This window comes from Parambassis ranga, chromosome 4 (genome assembly GCF_900634625.1).
Source record: "Parambassis ranga chromosome 4, fParRan2.1, whole genome shotgun sequence".
Classification (NCBI taxonomy): Eukaryota; Metazoa; Chordata; class Actinopteri; family Ambassidae; genus Parambassis; species Parambassis ranga.
The window spans coordinates 24,468,059-24,482,904 of record NC_041025.1 but is presented as its reverse complement, the minus strand read 5'-3'; the positions used below and the strand labels follow the sequence as shown (position 1 = coordinate 24,482,904).

General features: G+C 51.2%; 3 protein-coding genes across 4 annotated transcripts in view; 2 read left to right on the top strand and 1 right to left on the bottom strand.

The window, feature by feature from the left end:
• Positions 1–935: 935 nt before the first annotated feature.
• stil (STIL centriolar assembly protein) lies at positions 936–6,882 on the top strand. Its single transcript, XM_028403016.1, has 16 exons — positions 936–1,309; positions 1,583–1,690; positions 1,923–2,038; positions 2,126–2,313; positions 2,581–2,825; positions 2,901–2,984; positions 3,076–3,162; positions 3,250–3,409; positions 3,492–3,595; positions 3,666–3,771; positions 3,902–4,825; positions 4,907–4,991; positions 5,066–5,291; positions 5,474–5,564; positions 5,640–5,926; positions 6,027–6,882. Exons 1-16 carry the CDS (start codon positions 1,230–1,232, stop codon positions 6,589–6,591), a joined length of 3,456 nt encoding a protein of 1,151 aa, XP_028258817.1. The 5' UTR covers positions 936–1,229; the 3' UTR covers positions 6,592–6,882.
• Positions 6,883–9,564: 2,682 nt separating this feature from the next.
• Positions 9,565–11,990, top strand: serpinc1 (serpin peptidase inhibitor, clade C (antithrombin), member 1). The gene is made up of 8 exons (XM_028403418.1): positions 9,565–9,678; positions 9,898–10,341; positions 10,406–10,621; positions 10,697–10,834; positions 10,930–11,148; positions 11,223–11,397; positions 11,518–11,582; positions 11,669–11,990. The coding sequence occupies exons 2-8, from the start codon at positions 9,976–9,978 to the stop codon at positions 11,843–11,845; spliced, it is 1,356 nt and encodes a 451-aa protein (XP_028259219.1). The 5' UTR covers positions 9,565–9,678; positions 9,898–9,975; the 3' UTR covers positions 11,846–11,990.
• Positions 11,991–12,434: 444 nt separating this feature from the next.
• The window catches only part of zbtb37 (zinc finger and BTB domain containing 37), an 8,402-nt gene continuing 5,990 nt past the window's right edge, over positions 12,435–14,846 (bottom strand). The window contains exon 5 of one of the 2 annotated variants that reach the window (XM_028403417.1): positions 12,435–14,846. This exon is cut by the window's right edge and continues 737 nt beyond it. The gene's annotated coding sequence lies outside the window, so the exon portion shown is untranslated. The other variant, XM_028403416.1, reaches the window with a different exon arrangement.

Sequence of the window (14,846 nt, the reverse complement as noted above, 5' to 3'; positions counted from 1 at the left end):
TTTGCTTCTGCACCTATGTTTATTTTTTTTATCTTGCTGTAAATAATGTTTATACTGTTTAATTTTTACCGTTAGAGGTATATTTTTTATTTTTTTGGTATGCTTGAGTGACTGTGTTTGGCTGCTGCAACAGTGATATTCCCAGTTTGGGGTGAATAAAGTCTTTTCTATTCAATTCTATAATCAATAAAAATAACATATATCCAATTCATATAAAATGACCAAAGAGTTTTAGAACAATCACAACATAATAAATTTAAATGACAGGAAGTCTTGAACTGAAAACAAATTCAAACTGACAAAGAAGAAGAAGAAGAAAAAGATTGTTATTGTTATGTTTTAAAAAATAATAAGTAGAAATTGAAGCTATTGATTAATTGATTGAAATAAGTATTTGTTGTTTAGTAATTGTAGAGTGGAGGTCAGTCTAAAAAAATCCAGCCTAACACTGATGTCAAATGAAGTGCTTCACGCTCTCAGCAGCTGCTCTCTGTCTCTCTGTGGGACCAGTGTCGTCTGACATGCTGATAAATAATTCCTTTGTGTGCTGCTTTTCAGGAAATAACTCTGTGTGTTGCAAGATGATCCACCTGCACACACAAATAATTAACCACACACACACACGGTGATCTCTTTAAAGGTAATGAACATCATTGTACCCTGTAGAACTGCATCCTTACACAGTTTGTAGAGAGCTCAGTTGAAAATGAGCTTTGCATCGTTTAATAAACTGAAAAATAAAACAATGTTTAAAGTCAATTAAAAAGGTGGTGGTAAAACAGGCCTGTAGGGGGCAGTGTCGTTTTCCTATTTGTTAAATATGCCACTGACAGACGGAAGAAGAAAAGCAGGATAAAACGGAAAGGGCACGCCATTGGTTAGCCTGCCAGGAGCAGAGCTTCCTATTGGCTGATTGAGTCGCCCCGCCAGAGAAGTCTAGAAACAGCGCCATAATCAAAGTGCGGCCAGCTTTTGTTTTCCGCGGACTGTTTGCGGTTAAACTCTTGTCTTGGTAGGACTCTGACACATTCTATTATATCCGCTGTGACTGTCTGTAGCTGTCTGTCTTTAGCTGGGTCCTGGTTTTGAAGCTAACGGAGGGAGCCGATGCGATCCGAGCAGGAAGCTAACGTAGCCGACTAACGTTAGCAGGCGTGAGCTGCACTGGCGGCGGTGTTTTCGTCGTATATCTGCAGCTCATAGTGCTCTTCTGTGCGGCTACAGCAGGGATGAGCTGCCCGGTGAACCTCCAGGCTCTGCCGAGCGCAGTCTTAGAGGAGGTTTTTACTCCGGAAAATATCAGAAGGAGGTGAGTTTAGAGCCAACACACAGATTTACATCGCTGCATGTCCGCCTGACCTGTTACTTTGACAACAGACTCATTTTAAACCAGTCAGTTCATCAACCAACACAGAAGGTTCCTGCATTAATGTCTCTGAAATTAGCTCAAACATGTTTACACATACAAGAACTGTGTCTGTGTTTTGTGCGTTAATGACAAAAACAAACACCAGGAGGAGGAAACTGAACAAACTGTTATCATGGTAACCCTGATCACCCTCTCCTCCCTCTCATTGTGCAGACCCTCGGCGAACTCTGTCTCTCAGCTAAGTTTCCCCACATCCAGATCCGCTCTGTGGGACAGCAGCCCTGCAGGAGAGAAGCTCGGGCTCCGGCTCTGCTCACACAGGTGAATAAAGTGCTCAGAGCATGGATGTTGTTCTCTGCTGCAGTGTTCACTGCAGAGTGCCTCTGATGATGGTGCTTGTAGAGGTCGGTGTGAGTCTCTCTGAGCCTACTGGTGTGTGCGGGAGGCAGCAGGAGTTTGAATGTTTCGCTGTACCTGTGCAGCATTTATTGGACAGACACGTCTCACATCCTGTCACTGTTGTGAGTTTTTTTTAACGTGTGCGTCTCTGCAGAAAGCCACGGTTGGTGCTGTTGGAGAAAGCTCTTCGCCTTGCGCAGCGACACGCCCGTCACAGCATCACACCCCGCCTCCACTGCTTCTTCCTGGGATCGTTGTCTGTGGACTCAGGTCAGAGTTCAGCTTCCTCTCATCCTGAATGTGTGTCTGTGGCAGCGTGCATTTGTGTTGACTTGTGTTGTCCTCTGTGTGGTACAGATGAGGAGAGTGTCACGATTACTCTGGACCGCTTTGATCCGGGTCGGGATCAGGCTGGTGCCTCGGGCCGTGTTCCCTCTGCTCTGCTTCCCGGAGACGTCGTGGTTCCCTGTTTGTTCTCTACTCAGGCCGAGGTTGCGTCTGACGCAGCTGTCCAGTCAGAGGCCGAGCTCCATCACTGCTTCAAGGTGAGCGTGACCTCTGCAGCTCAGAGGGCAGCGTGATGGAGCTGCATCACAGTAGGGTGCCAAAGCCATCCACGCAACTTCCACATGTGAATCAACTCCAGCTGTAGTGGTAGCACTGTCTCTGTCTCCTGATGTCCAGCCCTCTCCGTCGTCATGGAAACATCCCATTAATGCCAGCAGCAGTTGTTCCTCTGCTTGTTTTCCAGCTTCCTGTTGTTCTTTGTCTGAAGTGTTGTGACCTGTGTAACCGTCTGTGGTGTGTCTCAGATGTTGCAGCAGGCTGTGAGCAGCAGGCAGACCCTGGATCTGTCTCAGCTGTTGAAGATCAGGGGGCGTGTCCTTTGCTCCCAGCAGCTGGATGCTGCAGCGTTCAGCCTCAGCTGGTCAGCCGTCTGCCCGTCTGTCAGCCTGGACGTTCAGCCGGTCAGACCTCTTCCCATCATCCCCACCGCCTTGCTGAGGAGTCTGACCAGCATCAGCCGATCGCTGCAGCACTCCTCCAGACAGAGAGGGTAAGAGCACACACACCGCTCCCCCAGGTCATGCTGCCTCTGATGGAAGAGCTTCACTGCTGTGTTTGTTTTCAGATTTCTGACCATGGACCAAACCCGCAAACTGGTTCTGCTGCTAGAGTCTGACCCTAAAGCCTCCAGCCTGCCGCTGGTCGGACTGTAAGAGTTCTCACAAACAATACGAATCAACATCAGGTATTCAGACCGAGGGTTCTCACATGCTGTGTTTCTATCTACTGTCATGTGACAGCTGGCTAAGTGGAGTCACACACGTCTACAACCCTCAGGTGTGGGCCTGCTGTCTGAGGTTCCTGTTCAGCTCCAGCCTCCAGGACAGGTGAGGTGATGGAGGAATACATTCCCACTGAGTTCACAGGTGATGAAAGCACTCGGGTCACGGTGTTTTCTGTTTGTTGGGTTTCAGAGTTCTGTCAGAGAGCGGCTTGTTCCTTCTCCTCGTCTTTGGTTCCACTCACAGAGCTCCTCAGTTCTTTCAGTGTCGGGGACCCAGACCAGGACTCGGATCAGGACCACAGCTGGACTGCCAGATGCTGTCTGCCTCCCAGGCTGTCACACTCTACCAGGTAACAACATGGAACTCTTTATCTCGATTAAATTACATTTAAATTCCTGAACGTGTATTCACGATGGCCTGTGAATCGTCAGCAGGTGGCGCTGGTGGACGGTCAGACTCTGCAGTTTGAGCTGGGTTCAGAGGAGCACAGCAGACAGGTGGAGGTCTTCAGAGAGGCTCAGAGCTCCTTCAGCAGGTAGGAACCTTCCAGACTGAAGACTGTACAGGGAGCTGTGCAGATTAATCTGGATGTCTTCTGTCCTCAGCGCTCCTCCTGCTGCCGGGCTCTCCATCAGTGACCAGGACTCCGGAGTCGAGGATGAAGATCTTTCTCCACGACCATCCCCAAGTCCTCACCTTCCTGCTCATCAGGTTCAACTCCTGTTTTTCAAAGCTTTGTCATGATTTTCAGTCTGACGGTCACCCTTAGTCCTTCCTCCTCCTCCTCCTCCTCCTCTTCCTCCTCACAAATCCTCACATCTGTGGTCATCTGTTGTTTCAGGCTCGCAGAGTTCAGCCGTCTGTTCCTGAACTCTCTCTGCTGATTGACAGCAGCTTTGCCTCCAATCACAATCCTGGCCTGGACTCTGGCTCCTCCCACAGAGCTCCTTCAGCTGACAGGAAGTCCGCTCCTCCAACCGGAACCACTACCTCCTCTACTGCAGCTGCCCAACCTCCACCTCCGCACCTCCACAGCACCCCCAACTCCAACCTTCAGCAGCCCTGCAGCTGCTGCTCCACGCACACCTACAACTGTACCTCCATCGTCTCCTCTCCGGGACCCCCCACCCCTGCTGCTGCAGCATCACCTTCTTTACACCACCTTACTCCTGCTCCTTCCAGCCATCATCACTCTTCTTGTCCATCAAGCCTACATCCCACTCCTCCTAACATCCATCCAGCCCCTACTCCTTCCAGCCTCCACCCTGCTCCCTCCTTACATCGGCACACTCCTCCGCCTTCAGGTCTCCACTCGTCTTCCTCACATCCCCTCACTCTTCCTCCCTCTAGCCTCTACCCTTCCCCTGCTCCTCCTCCTGCTTCGTCCCATCATCACACACCTCCTTCCACTAACCATCCCCCACCCTCTGTTCTTCCCACCTCCACCCACCAACCTATTCCTCCCTCTTTCAGTCCTTCTGCTCCTCCTCCTGCTCCTGCCTCCCACCGTCATACCTTACCTCCACACTCCTCCAACCACCACCACACATCTTTTCCCTGCAGCCACCCTCCTCCTCTCCTTTGGGATGCCGACTCGCCCTCTCCTCACCCCTCCTGTCCAGCAGCAGACCCTGCATCTCCCCCCTGGTTCCCCCGTCCTTCCTGTGTGAATCCTTGCTGTGATCCACAGCGAGGTGTCATACCATCAGACACCTACCAGCTCCTCCTCCATCAGGACCGCCAGCTGCGCCTCCTGCAGGCTCAGGTAACAGGAGCTGCATCGGCGTGTCTGTGAGGTGGATCTTCTGCAGCCTCCCTAAAGTGATGCCTTGTTGATGGTTTGCAGGTCCAGATGCTGCTGGAGACTCAGGGGAAGTTTCAGAGTGCTTCTGAAGTGACCAGAAGCACGGCCAGCGTCGCCGTGGGAACAGGTGAGGCTAAACACTGAACCCGCAGCTCATGAGATGCTCACGCAGCACGTCTTTACATCGCACACTGTTCACAGGCGCCAGTTTGTTCTGGGGGCACCCAGTTCCTTCTGTGCCTCATCTGGAAGAACAGGCCCCTCCCTGCTCACCCAGCCCACCTACCACACCCAGACCTTCCACTTCGTCTGCCTCCAGCCCCTCAGTCTGCCCACATGACCTGCCTGTTGACAGGCCGGCAGGTGGAGCTGACAATGGTGACGTCACAGGTCAGGTGGCTCCCTGCTCGCCCTCTGCTCAGCACAGGTGAGAAGTTAAAAAGTGGAAATTAAAAACATACAAATATGTTGTTGCTGCTTCAAAAACGAATCTGAAAACCAGCTGTCCCCATCAGTGTACCACACCAATTAATGCATCACCCTAATGAACTTTAACCTCTGAAAGTCTTATATCTGAACCTGCAGAAACTCTGATCCTGTTCTTTTCAGCTTCAGCGGAGTTCAGAGTCCAGTTCTGGGAGAAAGTGTCAGCATGTATGCACCTGCAGACGAGCAGCAGAGTTTCTACCAAAACCTGATGGTAACGACCAAACAACATGTGCAGTCGCCTGTCAGTCAAACCCTGCTCACCGTTTGTTTCTCTGTGCTTCCTCAGACTCAGCTCACCAGTCGTCTGCAGGAGTCTGACAACCAGCAGGCCGAGGAGGAGGAGGAGTCGAGGAGGAGGAGTCCGTCTGTGGTTTCTGACCGCTCCCAGTCCTCCCGGTCCTCCCAGTCCTCCGCCTCCTCTTCAGGCAGGAGGAAGCAGCAGCAGCAGAGACCGGCAGGAGACCCGGTGGTCAGTGCCACCCTGAGGCAGCTGCAGCAGCTCGGAGTCGACATGGACAAAGAAGACCTGACGGAGTCAGACAGAAGTCGCCTGAAAGCAGTGGAGAGTGCCAGGTACTGAATGTGTTGATGCTGCTTCCCATCAGCCGCTCAAACGGGCGGTGCCAATTGTCAGATGTCCTCACAGCAGTGTTCTGTTCTGTTCTGTTGTCAGCACCCTGGCCAGCATCAACCCAGCAGCAGTCCTGTCCAGACTGAGCGTGTCCGAGCCGTCAGTCAGCGCTCTGTTCCCGGGAGGAAGCGTGGACCTGAGCCTGGAGGCCAACGCCATCGCCCTGCGCTACCTGAACGACTCTCAGCTGAGCAGACTCTCCCTAGGAGGCCATGTCCCGCGTGTTGACCCCATCCCATCTTCCTCTGGTGACTCCCTACTGTCGCCTAGCAACATGTCTCTGGCCACAAGGAAGTACATGAAGAGGTATGGCCTGATAGAGGAGGAGGAGGAAGAGGAGGAGGAGGAGGAGGTCAGAGTTCGGGAGGAATCGGTTCACCAGCCGCTGACTGAAGCTCTGAACATGAAGCTCCTCCCTCAAAACCAGTTCATCCAGGACCTGCGGCCAAAGATGCAGCTTTTAGCCAGCGGCGCCAAAACAAGCAGCAGCAGAAGCGACAAGGAGAACCGGCCATCTTTACTCAGGGCCAGCAGCCGTCAAACAGAGGGATCTGTGGGAAACATCCTGGACCTGAGCCGCCTGAGACAGCTACCCAAACTTTTCTGATGGCCAGAGCACCCGAGAACTGCTGTTCTATAAATATGGTCTGATGTGCTCAGAACACTGCTGGCCCTGGTTTAGGAGGACCACAAAGACCTGCTGGAACTTTTTAAAGGTCTGGTGTGTCCAAAGTGAGTCCAACAGGTTTTACTGATCATCAGCCACGTTTAGATGTTTGTGTGTGTTCATGAAATGTTTTTATGTTTCTCATTTAAACTGCTAGTTTCCTGTTTTTATGTGTTTATCCTGTTTTTTATCTATTTATAATTCCACAAATAAAATCTCCATCCATTTTTACACCACGCGTGTAAACAGGCCTCTGTCTTCTCACACAGTCACTATAGTTTGCATACTGGACTAATCAGGATGCTGTGAATCTGGAGTCCTGCAGCACATATCCCCACATACTGTTTGGTTTCAGCTCCACCTTCAACACTATCAACCTGGTCAACCTCTTCAATACACACGGACACTGACACCATGCTGCTGGATCCACAGTTCCTGTCAGAGAAGGAACAGCAAGTCAGGATGGGAAACCTCTCACAACCTCTGACCCTCAGCCCAGGACCCCCCCAGGGATGTGTCCCCTCTCGGTCTCTATCACTATCATGAGCAGGTTGCCCGGGCAACTGCCTCCAGCTCAACATCACAAGAACACAGAAAATCATACCCCATCTTCATCTGCACTGAACCCATAACCCTCACATGGAACCTGCACTCAGAATAAATCTACAGAACAACCAACAGAAGACTTCTTTCTGAGGCTGACTGCAGCTCATGAGATCCTCACACAGCACGTCTTTACATCACAGTCTGTTCGCAGGCGCCGGTTTGTTCTGGGGGCACCCAGTTCCTTCTGTGCCTCATCTGGAAGAACAGGCTCCTCCTCCCTGCTCAGCCCACCTACCACACCCAGACCTTCCACTTAGTCTGCCTCCTGCCCCTCAGTCTCCCCACATGACCAGCAGGTGGAGCTGAGAATGGTGACATCACAGGTCAGGTGGCTGCCTGCTCGCCCTCTGCTCAGCACATCTGCTCCAAAAACGGATCTGATAATCTGAAAACCTCTTAATCCAGTCAGGCTATTCTTTCAAAGCCCAAGTTGACACAAAAGACACAACATCCTTCTCCAGGTCTACAGCTGTTAATCCAAAGCAACCAGCAACAGCTCTGTTCAGTAACTTGGACTCACATTCACAGCACAGACTTAACAAACCATCACAATCACCCCTCTCCATCCACAGACACACTGCACCACAGACACACTGCACCACAGACACACTGCACCACAGACACACCGCACCACAGACACACCGCACCACACAATGCACCACAGACACACTGCACCACAGACACAATGCACCACAGACACACTGCACCACACACACACCGCACCACAGACACACTGCACCACACACACACCGCACCACAGACACACTGCACCACAGACACACTGTACCACAGACACACTGTACCACAGACACAATGCACCACAGACACACCGCACCACAGACACACTGCACCACAGACACAATGCACCACAGACACACTGCACCACACACTGCACCACAGACACAATGCACCACAGACACACTGCACCACACACTGCACCACAGACACACTGTACCACCGACACACCACACCACACACTGCACCACAGACACACCGCACCACAGACACACTGCACCACAGACACACTGTACCACAGACACACTGTACCACAGACACCGTACCACAGACACACCGCACCACACACTGTACCAGACACACCGTACCACACACCGCACCACAGACACACTGCACCACAGACACACCGCACCACACACTGTACCAGACACACCGTACCACACACCGCACCACAGACACACTGCACCACAGACACACTGTACCACAGACACACCGCACCACAGACACACCGCACCACAGACACACCGTACCACAGACACACCGCACCACACACTGTACCAGACACACTGTACCACACACTGCACCAGACACACCGTACCACAGACACACCGTACCACAGACACCGCACCACACACTGTACCAGACACACTGCACCACACACTGTACCACAGAAACACTGCACCACACACTGCACCACAGACACACTGTACCACAGACACACTGTACCACAGACACACCGTACCACACACTGCACCACAGACACACTGTACCACACACTGCACCACAGACACACTGTACCACACACTGCACCACAGACACACTGTACCACACACTGCACCACAGACACACAAAAACACAAAACCTTAAAGGTCAGGTAGGAGATCTCAGTCTGATGCTCTTTGTGTTAAATTAGTGTAACTTCTCTTTACAATCCGATAGCAACCGATTAGTTCGGCAGTTTCTCTTTAAAACGAAGAATATGAATCATCTGAAGCTATAAAACATAAAAACATCATCAATCCTCCGGGTGGACCCTGTAGGAGTATTGGCTGGTTGTCACTCTCTTCCTGCTCTGTGCACCAGAGAGGTACGTGCATGATGGCCGAAGTCACAGACTGGTTGGGAGGCGTGGCTTCAGGGTGAGCTCTGAGAGAAAGGGGCGTGTGTTTACTTTGAAACCTGGCTGACTCTCACTGAGTTTTAAAATCTCCTCCCTACCTTTAAGATTTAAAAACAGCTTCTTCCCCACTGTAATAGAACCTCATAACCAGGTCACTAAGGAAGGAGTTTGTCTGTGTGTCTGTTGTGTGGCCATTAAAAAAAACAATTACATTTATGGAAAAATATTTTAATCATTTATGAAATGAAAATTAATTTTAGATTAAATCCTAAAAAGAAGTTAGAACATATATTATATGACATATTTAAAGCTTTTCAGGTTGATTTAAATAAAGTGTGTTTTAGATTTAAATGAGATTTTGTGGTGCTGTGGTGCTGCTCCTGTTATTGATCAGTGTGTAGGTCCTGTGTTCGGACACTCTCTGGTATCAGACTTGGAGTTGTTGACTAACAGCGGATCAATGTCTCAAAGGTTGCTGGCTGTTCCACTGCTCTGCAGGACACTGACCTGGATTCAGCTCAGACCGCACAGACCGGCCGTCTGAACGCTCTGCTCCACCTCATCAGGTAAGAATTCACTTCTCCTTTATCCTGAAGACACTTTCAGCTCATTCAGCCGTTGGTCCGGTCCTCTTATGCCTGCCGGTCTGTGTTGTTGAGCTGGTTTTGTCTCAGTGAGGCGGTTTTCTGACATCCTGTTCTCTCCTTGATGGATTAAGTACTCTGGTCTTAAAAATCTCTCATGGATCCACACTGACGTGTGTCATGCATGTTGTCTGCTTTCAGAGTTCTCTCCAGTTTGAAGTATAGTTACTGCCACAGAACACCCGTACAAGCTGAGCTCTGATTGGTCCTCTGTCCAGGATGAGGGCTGCTGATTGGCTTTTGTTTCTGGCGTTGCTGCCATTTCTCTCTCTCGCCGACCGTCCAGACATCTGCAGCATCAAACCCAGAGACCTGCCCCTGGAGCCGCGCTGCATTTACCGTAGCCCGGACCCAGAGGGCCCCGAGGGCCCCACCCCGCAAACCGATCCGATCCCGGAGTCCACCAACCCCAGAGTGTGGGAGCTGTCGAAGGCCAACAGCCGCTTCGCCCTGTCTCTGTACAAACAGCTGGCCCTCAGCAAGACTCCCGAGTCCAACATCTTCATGTCCCCCATCAGCGTGTCCACAGCGTTCGCCATGACCAAACTGGGAGCCTGCAACCGGACGCTGCAGCAGATCATGGAGGTCAGACAGGAAGTGACATCATTTTGTGTCTGTCATTAATTGCTGATCAAACTTCTGTGTGCAGGTGTTTAAGTTTGACACCATCAAAGAGAAGACGTCCGATCAGGTCCACTTCTTCTTCGCCAAACTGAACTGCCGTCTCTACAGGAAGAAGGACAAGACCACGGAGCTGGTCTCCGCCAACCGCCTGTTCGGAGACAAGTCGCTGGTTTTCAATGAGACGTACCAGAACATCAGTGAGACGGTGTACGGAGCCAAGCTGCTGCCGCTCAACTTCAAGGTCTCGGCTTCATGACGGTGTCAGCGGGGAGGCTGATGACACACGGACACTGATAACTGTGGTTCTGTGCTGCAGGACAACCCGGAGAAGGCCCGCGTCACCATCAACAACTGGATCTCCAACAAGACGGAGAACCTGATCCAGGACACCCTGCCAGAAGGGGCGCTGGACTCCAACACCATCCTGGTCCTTGTCAACACCATCTACTTCAAGGTACCTGCAGATCAGTGCTCTGATTGAACCAGAGCCGTTTCATCTTTAGGTCTTTCCTGTCTGCGCGCTGACCTTCAGCACCTCCTGTCTCTCAGGGTCAGTGGAAGAACAAGTTTGACAAAGACAACGTCTTCGACTCAGACTTCCATGTCAGCGCCAGTCGCACCTGCTCCGTCCACATGATGTACCAGGAGACCAGGTTCAGGTACAAGCACTTCCCCAGCGACCAGGTGCAGTTGCTGGAGATGCCGTACCGTGGAGACGACATCACCATGGTGATCATTCTGCCAAGCAGGGACACGACGCTCAGTAAGGTAATCCTGACGTCCTCACAGGTCCGCCTGCTGTGTCCCATTCCATGTTGGTGACTGTGTGTGTGTGTGTGGAGGTGGAGGAGACTCTGGACCTGAGGAAACTGAGCGGCTGGTTGGACCAGCTGAGAGAAACCACTGTCTCCGTCCACATTCCTCGCTTCCGGGTGGAGGACAGTTTCAGCCTGAAGGAGAAGCTGGAGGCGATGGGACTGACCGACCTGTTCAGCGCTGACAGGGCCAGCCTGCCAGGTGACCTCTGACCTCCACCCACGATTCGTTCAGTCCAGACAGAAGCACCTCTGATGGCTGGGTCTCTGTGGGGGTATCAATGTGTTTAATAATATGCTAACCTGGACCTGTCTGTCTCAGGCATGCTGGAGGACGGCAGAGACGACCTGTACATCTCAGACGCCTTCCACAAAGCCTTTCTGGAGGTCAGTCAGACAAAGCTGCAGCGCCGCCTGCAGGCCACATTCTGCATCACATCCTCCACATTAAACTTACCCAATCTGCTCTGCAGGTGAACGAGGAGGGCAGCGAGGCGGCCGCCGCCACCGCCGTGGTCGCCGTCGGCCGCTCCCTCAACATGAACCGGGAAGTGTTCCAGGCCAACCGGCCGTTCCTGCTGCTCATCAGAGAGTCCACCATCAACGCACTGCTGTTCACAGGCCGCGTGGCCGACCCCTGCAGCCAATAGGAACTGTCCAACCATCACACACATTTATCTGTAACAACACAGCACACCCTGACAGCATGTGTGTGCAGCGTCTGCAGGTCACACAATGTTTGTACTCTGAAGCCTCACAGCATCAATAAAGAGGCGTGTTTCCAGCCACTCTGCAGGTCTGTGTGCTCACACTGCTGCACCGCTACCACCCAAAGAACCTGAAACACCTTCACTGCAGGAGGGGCAGCACCGGCCGACAGACCCGGTCCATTCACTGTATTCGTCTGTAGACTGAAGCTAACCGTCAGCTGAAATATGAAATATGAGGACTTTCATACGGCGTTTGTCTCTCACTTCCTGTCTGTCACTTCCTGTGTCTCAGTCAGCTGTCCTTCTGTTAACCACTAAAATTACATTTATAGTTTTCTCAGCAGACAGTAAACCGTCTTACTGCACCATCTTTGGCAGATTAACTATTGATTGATCTTACACAGCTTTCCATTTCACCCATTTAACCCTTTGGATCCTCTCCTAACCTGTGAGCAGTTTAACCCTCCCCTCTCGTCTTCATGGCGGCGTGCCGTGTGGTCAGTGTCTGAATGAAGGAGGCGAGCGCTGCGGTTGACACTTAAAGTGCTTTATTTCCTCTGGAGGAGGCGCCACCTGTGAGTGATCTAGTGGTCATGGTGAAAGAAGCTTCTTCACATTTTTCTAAGCTAACGACCTTTGGCCTCACCCCCCCCCCTCCACCCACATGTTTGTAGCCACAGAGACATGCAACATAAAAGAGCTTCACATCAAACCCTCAGGTTCAGTACCTCCTCTTAAAAAATGTACAGTATTAAAAGTTAATTTACTAAACTTTGATGTACGCTCTGCTTCGATATATTAGCATATATTTGAGGAATCAACAGTGAAGAGTAATCTCATCAGGTGAATATATCTAAATGATTTGATTCATAATTAGGCATGTTGTGGTCAAACTGAATATTCATCAACATCAGATTCACACAGTAAAAACAAAGAAACCAGCGTTAAAGCAGAGTGTGGTCGCATGAGCCGAGGTCACATGAGCCGAGGTCACGTGAGTCGAGGTCACGTGAGCCGAGGTCACGTGAGCCGAGGCGACTCAGAGACACGATGAAGACCAGAGAGTGAGGATGATGATGATGATGAGGTTCGGCTGTTTTTCACAGTTTGGAAATGAACATGAAGTGAAGTGAGGAGTCACAGAGGAGGAGACGTCCCTGAACGCCTCACCAGCTTTCATTTGGACGGCAAAAAAAAAAAGAGATTTTTGATTTTTGTCTTTATCTTAAACATACGGCCCAAAGAACGCTCGTTAAAACAGACACAACATGTGGCCTGTAAATGTTAAAGGTATGGAGAGGCCTAAGAGGCGACATGTCCTCCTCTGTGCTCCCCGAGCAGCACCAGACTCTGAGCTGGTCTGGACCGCCTGTTCTGAGAGCAGCTTCAGTTTAACGGCTTTGAAACGACGCCTCGCCGCACGTCAGTGCAGAGAAACCACGGAACCGTGGAGCCGGCCGGCCAGGTCTGAGCAGACCAGTCTGGGTCTGAGCGGGCCAGTCTGAGCAGGTCGAGCCGGCCACAGTCTCACTACTAAACTGAAAGTGGAGGCTCTGCAGGACTGTGGGAGCTTGGGCCGGGCGGTATAATCATAATATTTCTTCATGAGGTTAAAATACAAAGACGGCACCGAAATGAAACCAGATTTAAAACCTGTATGAAAAAGTGACTTATGCAGGAAATATTAACCCAGCAGTGTTACTGAGCCGCATCATATTAACATGACATGACACCGGAGCTGTCAGTCAAGCAGCCAGAGCCCGCCCTCAGGTTCTAACACTGACTATCTGAAGAACTCAACGTGTGCATCAACACCCCAATCACTGCTGCAGCAGCTGCGAGCTAACCAGGCTAATGCTAGCCTGCTGATGATCCCTTTGGGCCGCCATCTCTGAGCGGTACGATTTAACCCTGTTAGAACTGGAGGCTCTGACTGGTTAACTGGTTCCCATGGTAACACAGGTGCAGGCCTTACCAGTGATTAAAGACTACCGGACCATTCAGGACCAACATTTCCTGCAGGAGTCACCCTCAGCGGTGGATCTTTGTGAGTTTTTGTCCTGTGCAGTGACTCGCAGGCCTCTCTACCCACTGTGTGTGTGTGTATTTACAGGTGTGTCGTACAGGTGTGTGTGGCGTGCAGACTGCACTGAGGTTTAGCCGTTAGCGTTCTGCTACGTAGGGAAAGGTAAACGAAGAGTCTGATACCTGATAGCTCCTGTTAACCTGGAGTGTGAGCGGAGCGGCCGCGGTGGGTCCGTCGGTCCGGACCGAGCCGCCAGTCTGGACCGAGCAACCGCCGGTTTTGGACCGAACCGAGCCGCCAGTGTGGACCGAGCCGCCGCTTCACTTGCATAAAAAATGTGGCGTCCACTGAGAATCTGATTCACAGCTCTGTAGAAAAACAGTAACAGCCGATCCGTGTGCTACCTGCCTGCCTGCTGTACGTCTGCTGACATTATGCAAAACAACGTCTTAGTAGTTTAAATAGGTTCTGATAACATGAGGAGATTGTTCTGGTCTTACAAAAGTCTTCAGCTGTCTCTGTCTCGCTGATAAGTGCTGAAGTTGTTTTGGCGTCTCGGAGGGGTCCTTTGGTTGCCAGGGGGTCCGACCTGCTCCCGCCCAGCAGCAGGTGAACTTTGACCTTTTTAAGTCCAGCTCCATGGCCCGGCTACTACATCCATCTGGTCCGACAGGGTCTGGCTCCGTTTCCTGTCATTTTCCCATCAGTGTCAGCCCGGATCAGAACCGTCTGTCTTCACCGACGCACGTCTGCTGCACTCTGCTCTGACACCGCCTTTCTTAGCTAACTCTGCTAACATGTGGCTAACTGTTAGCTAGCAATGATTTCACAGTCGTTAAAGTACAAAAGTTCTAATATTTTATACAGATTTGTTTGTATTTGAATAAACTTTTCATACAGATGTCTTAATATTTG

Coding starts and splice junctions, on each gene's coding strand:
- serpinc1 (XM_028403418.1), top strand. CDS start 9,976: ATGAGGGCTGCTGATTGGCTTTTGTTTCTGGCGTTGCTGCCATTTCTC. Junction 11,149..11,222: donor GGGACACGACGCTCAGTAAG/GTAATCCTGACG, acceptor GTGTGTGTGGAG/GTGGAGGAGACTCTGGACCT. Junction 11,398..11,517: donor TGACAGGGCCAGCCTGCCAG/GTGACCTCTGAC, acceptor TGTCTGTCTCAG/GCATGCTGGAGGACGGCAGA.
- stil (XM_028403016.1), top strand. CDS start 1,230: ATGAGCTGCCCGGTGAACCTCCAGGCTCTGCCGAGCGCAGTCTTAGAG. Junction 2,985..3,075: donor AGCCTGCCGCTGGTCGGACT/GTAAGAGTTCTC, acceptor GTCATGTGACAG/CTGGCTAAGTGGAGTCACAC. Junction 4,826..4,906: donor TGCGCCTCCTGCAGGCTCAG/GTAACAGGAGCT, acceptor GATGGTTTGCAG/GTCCAGATGCTGCTGGAGAC.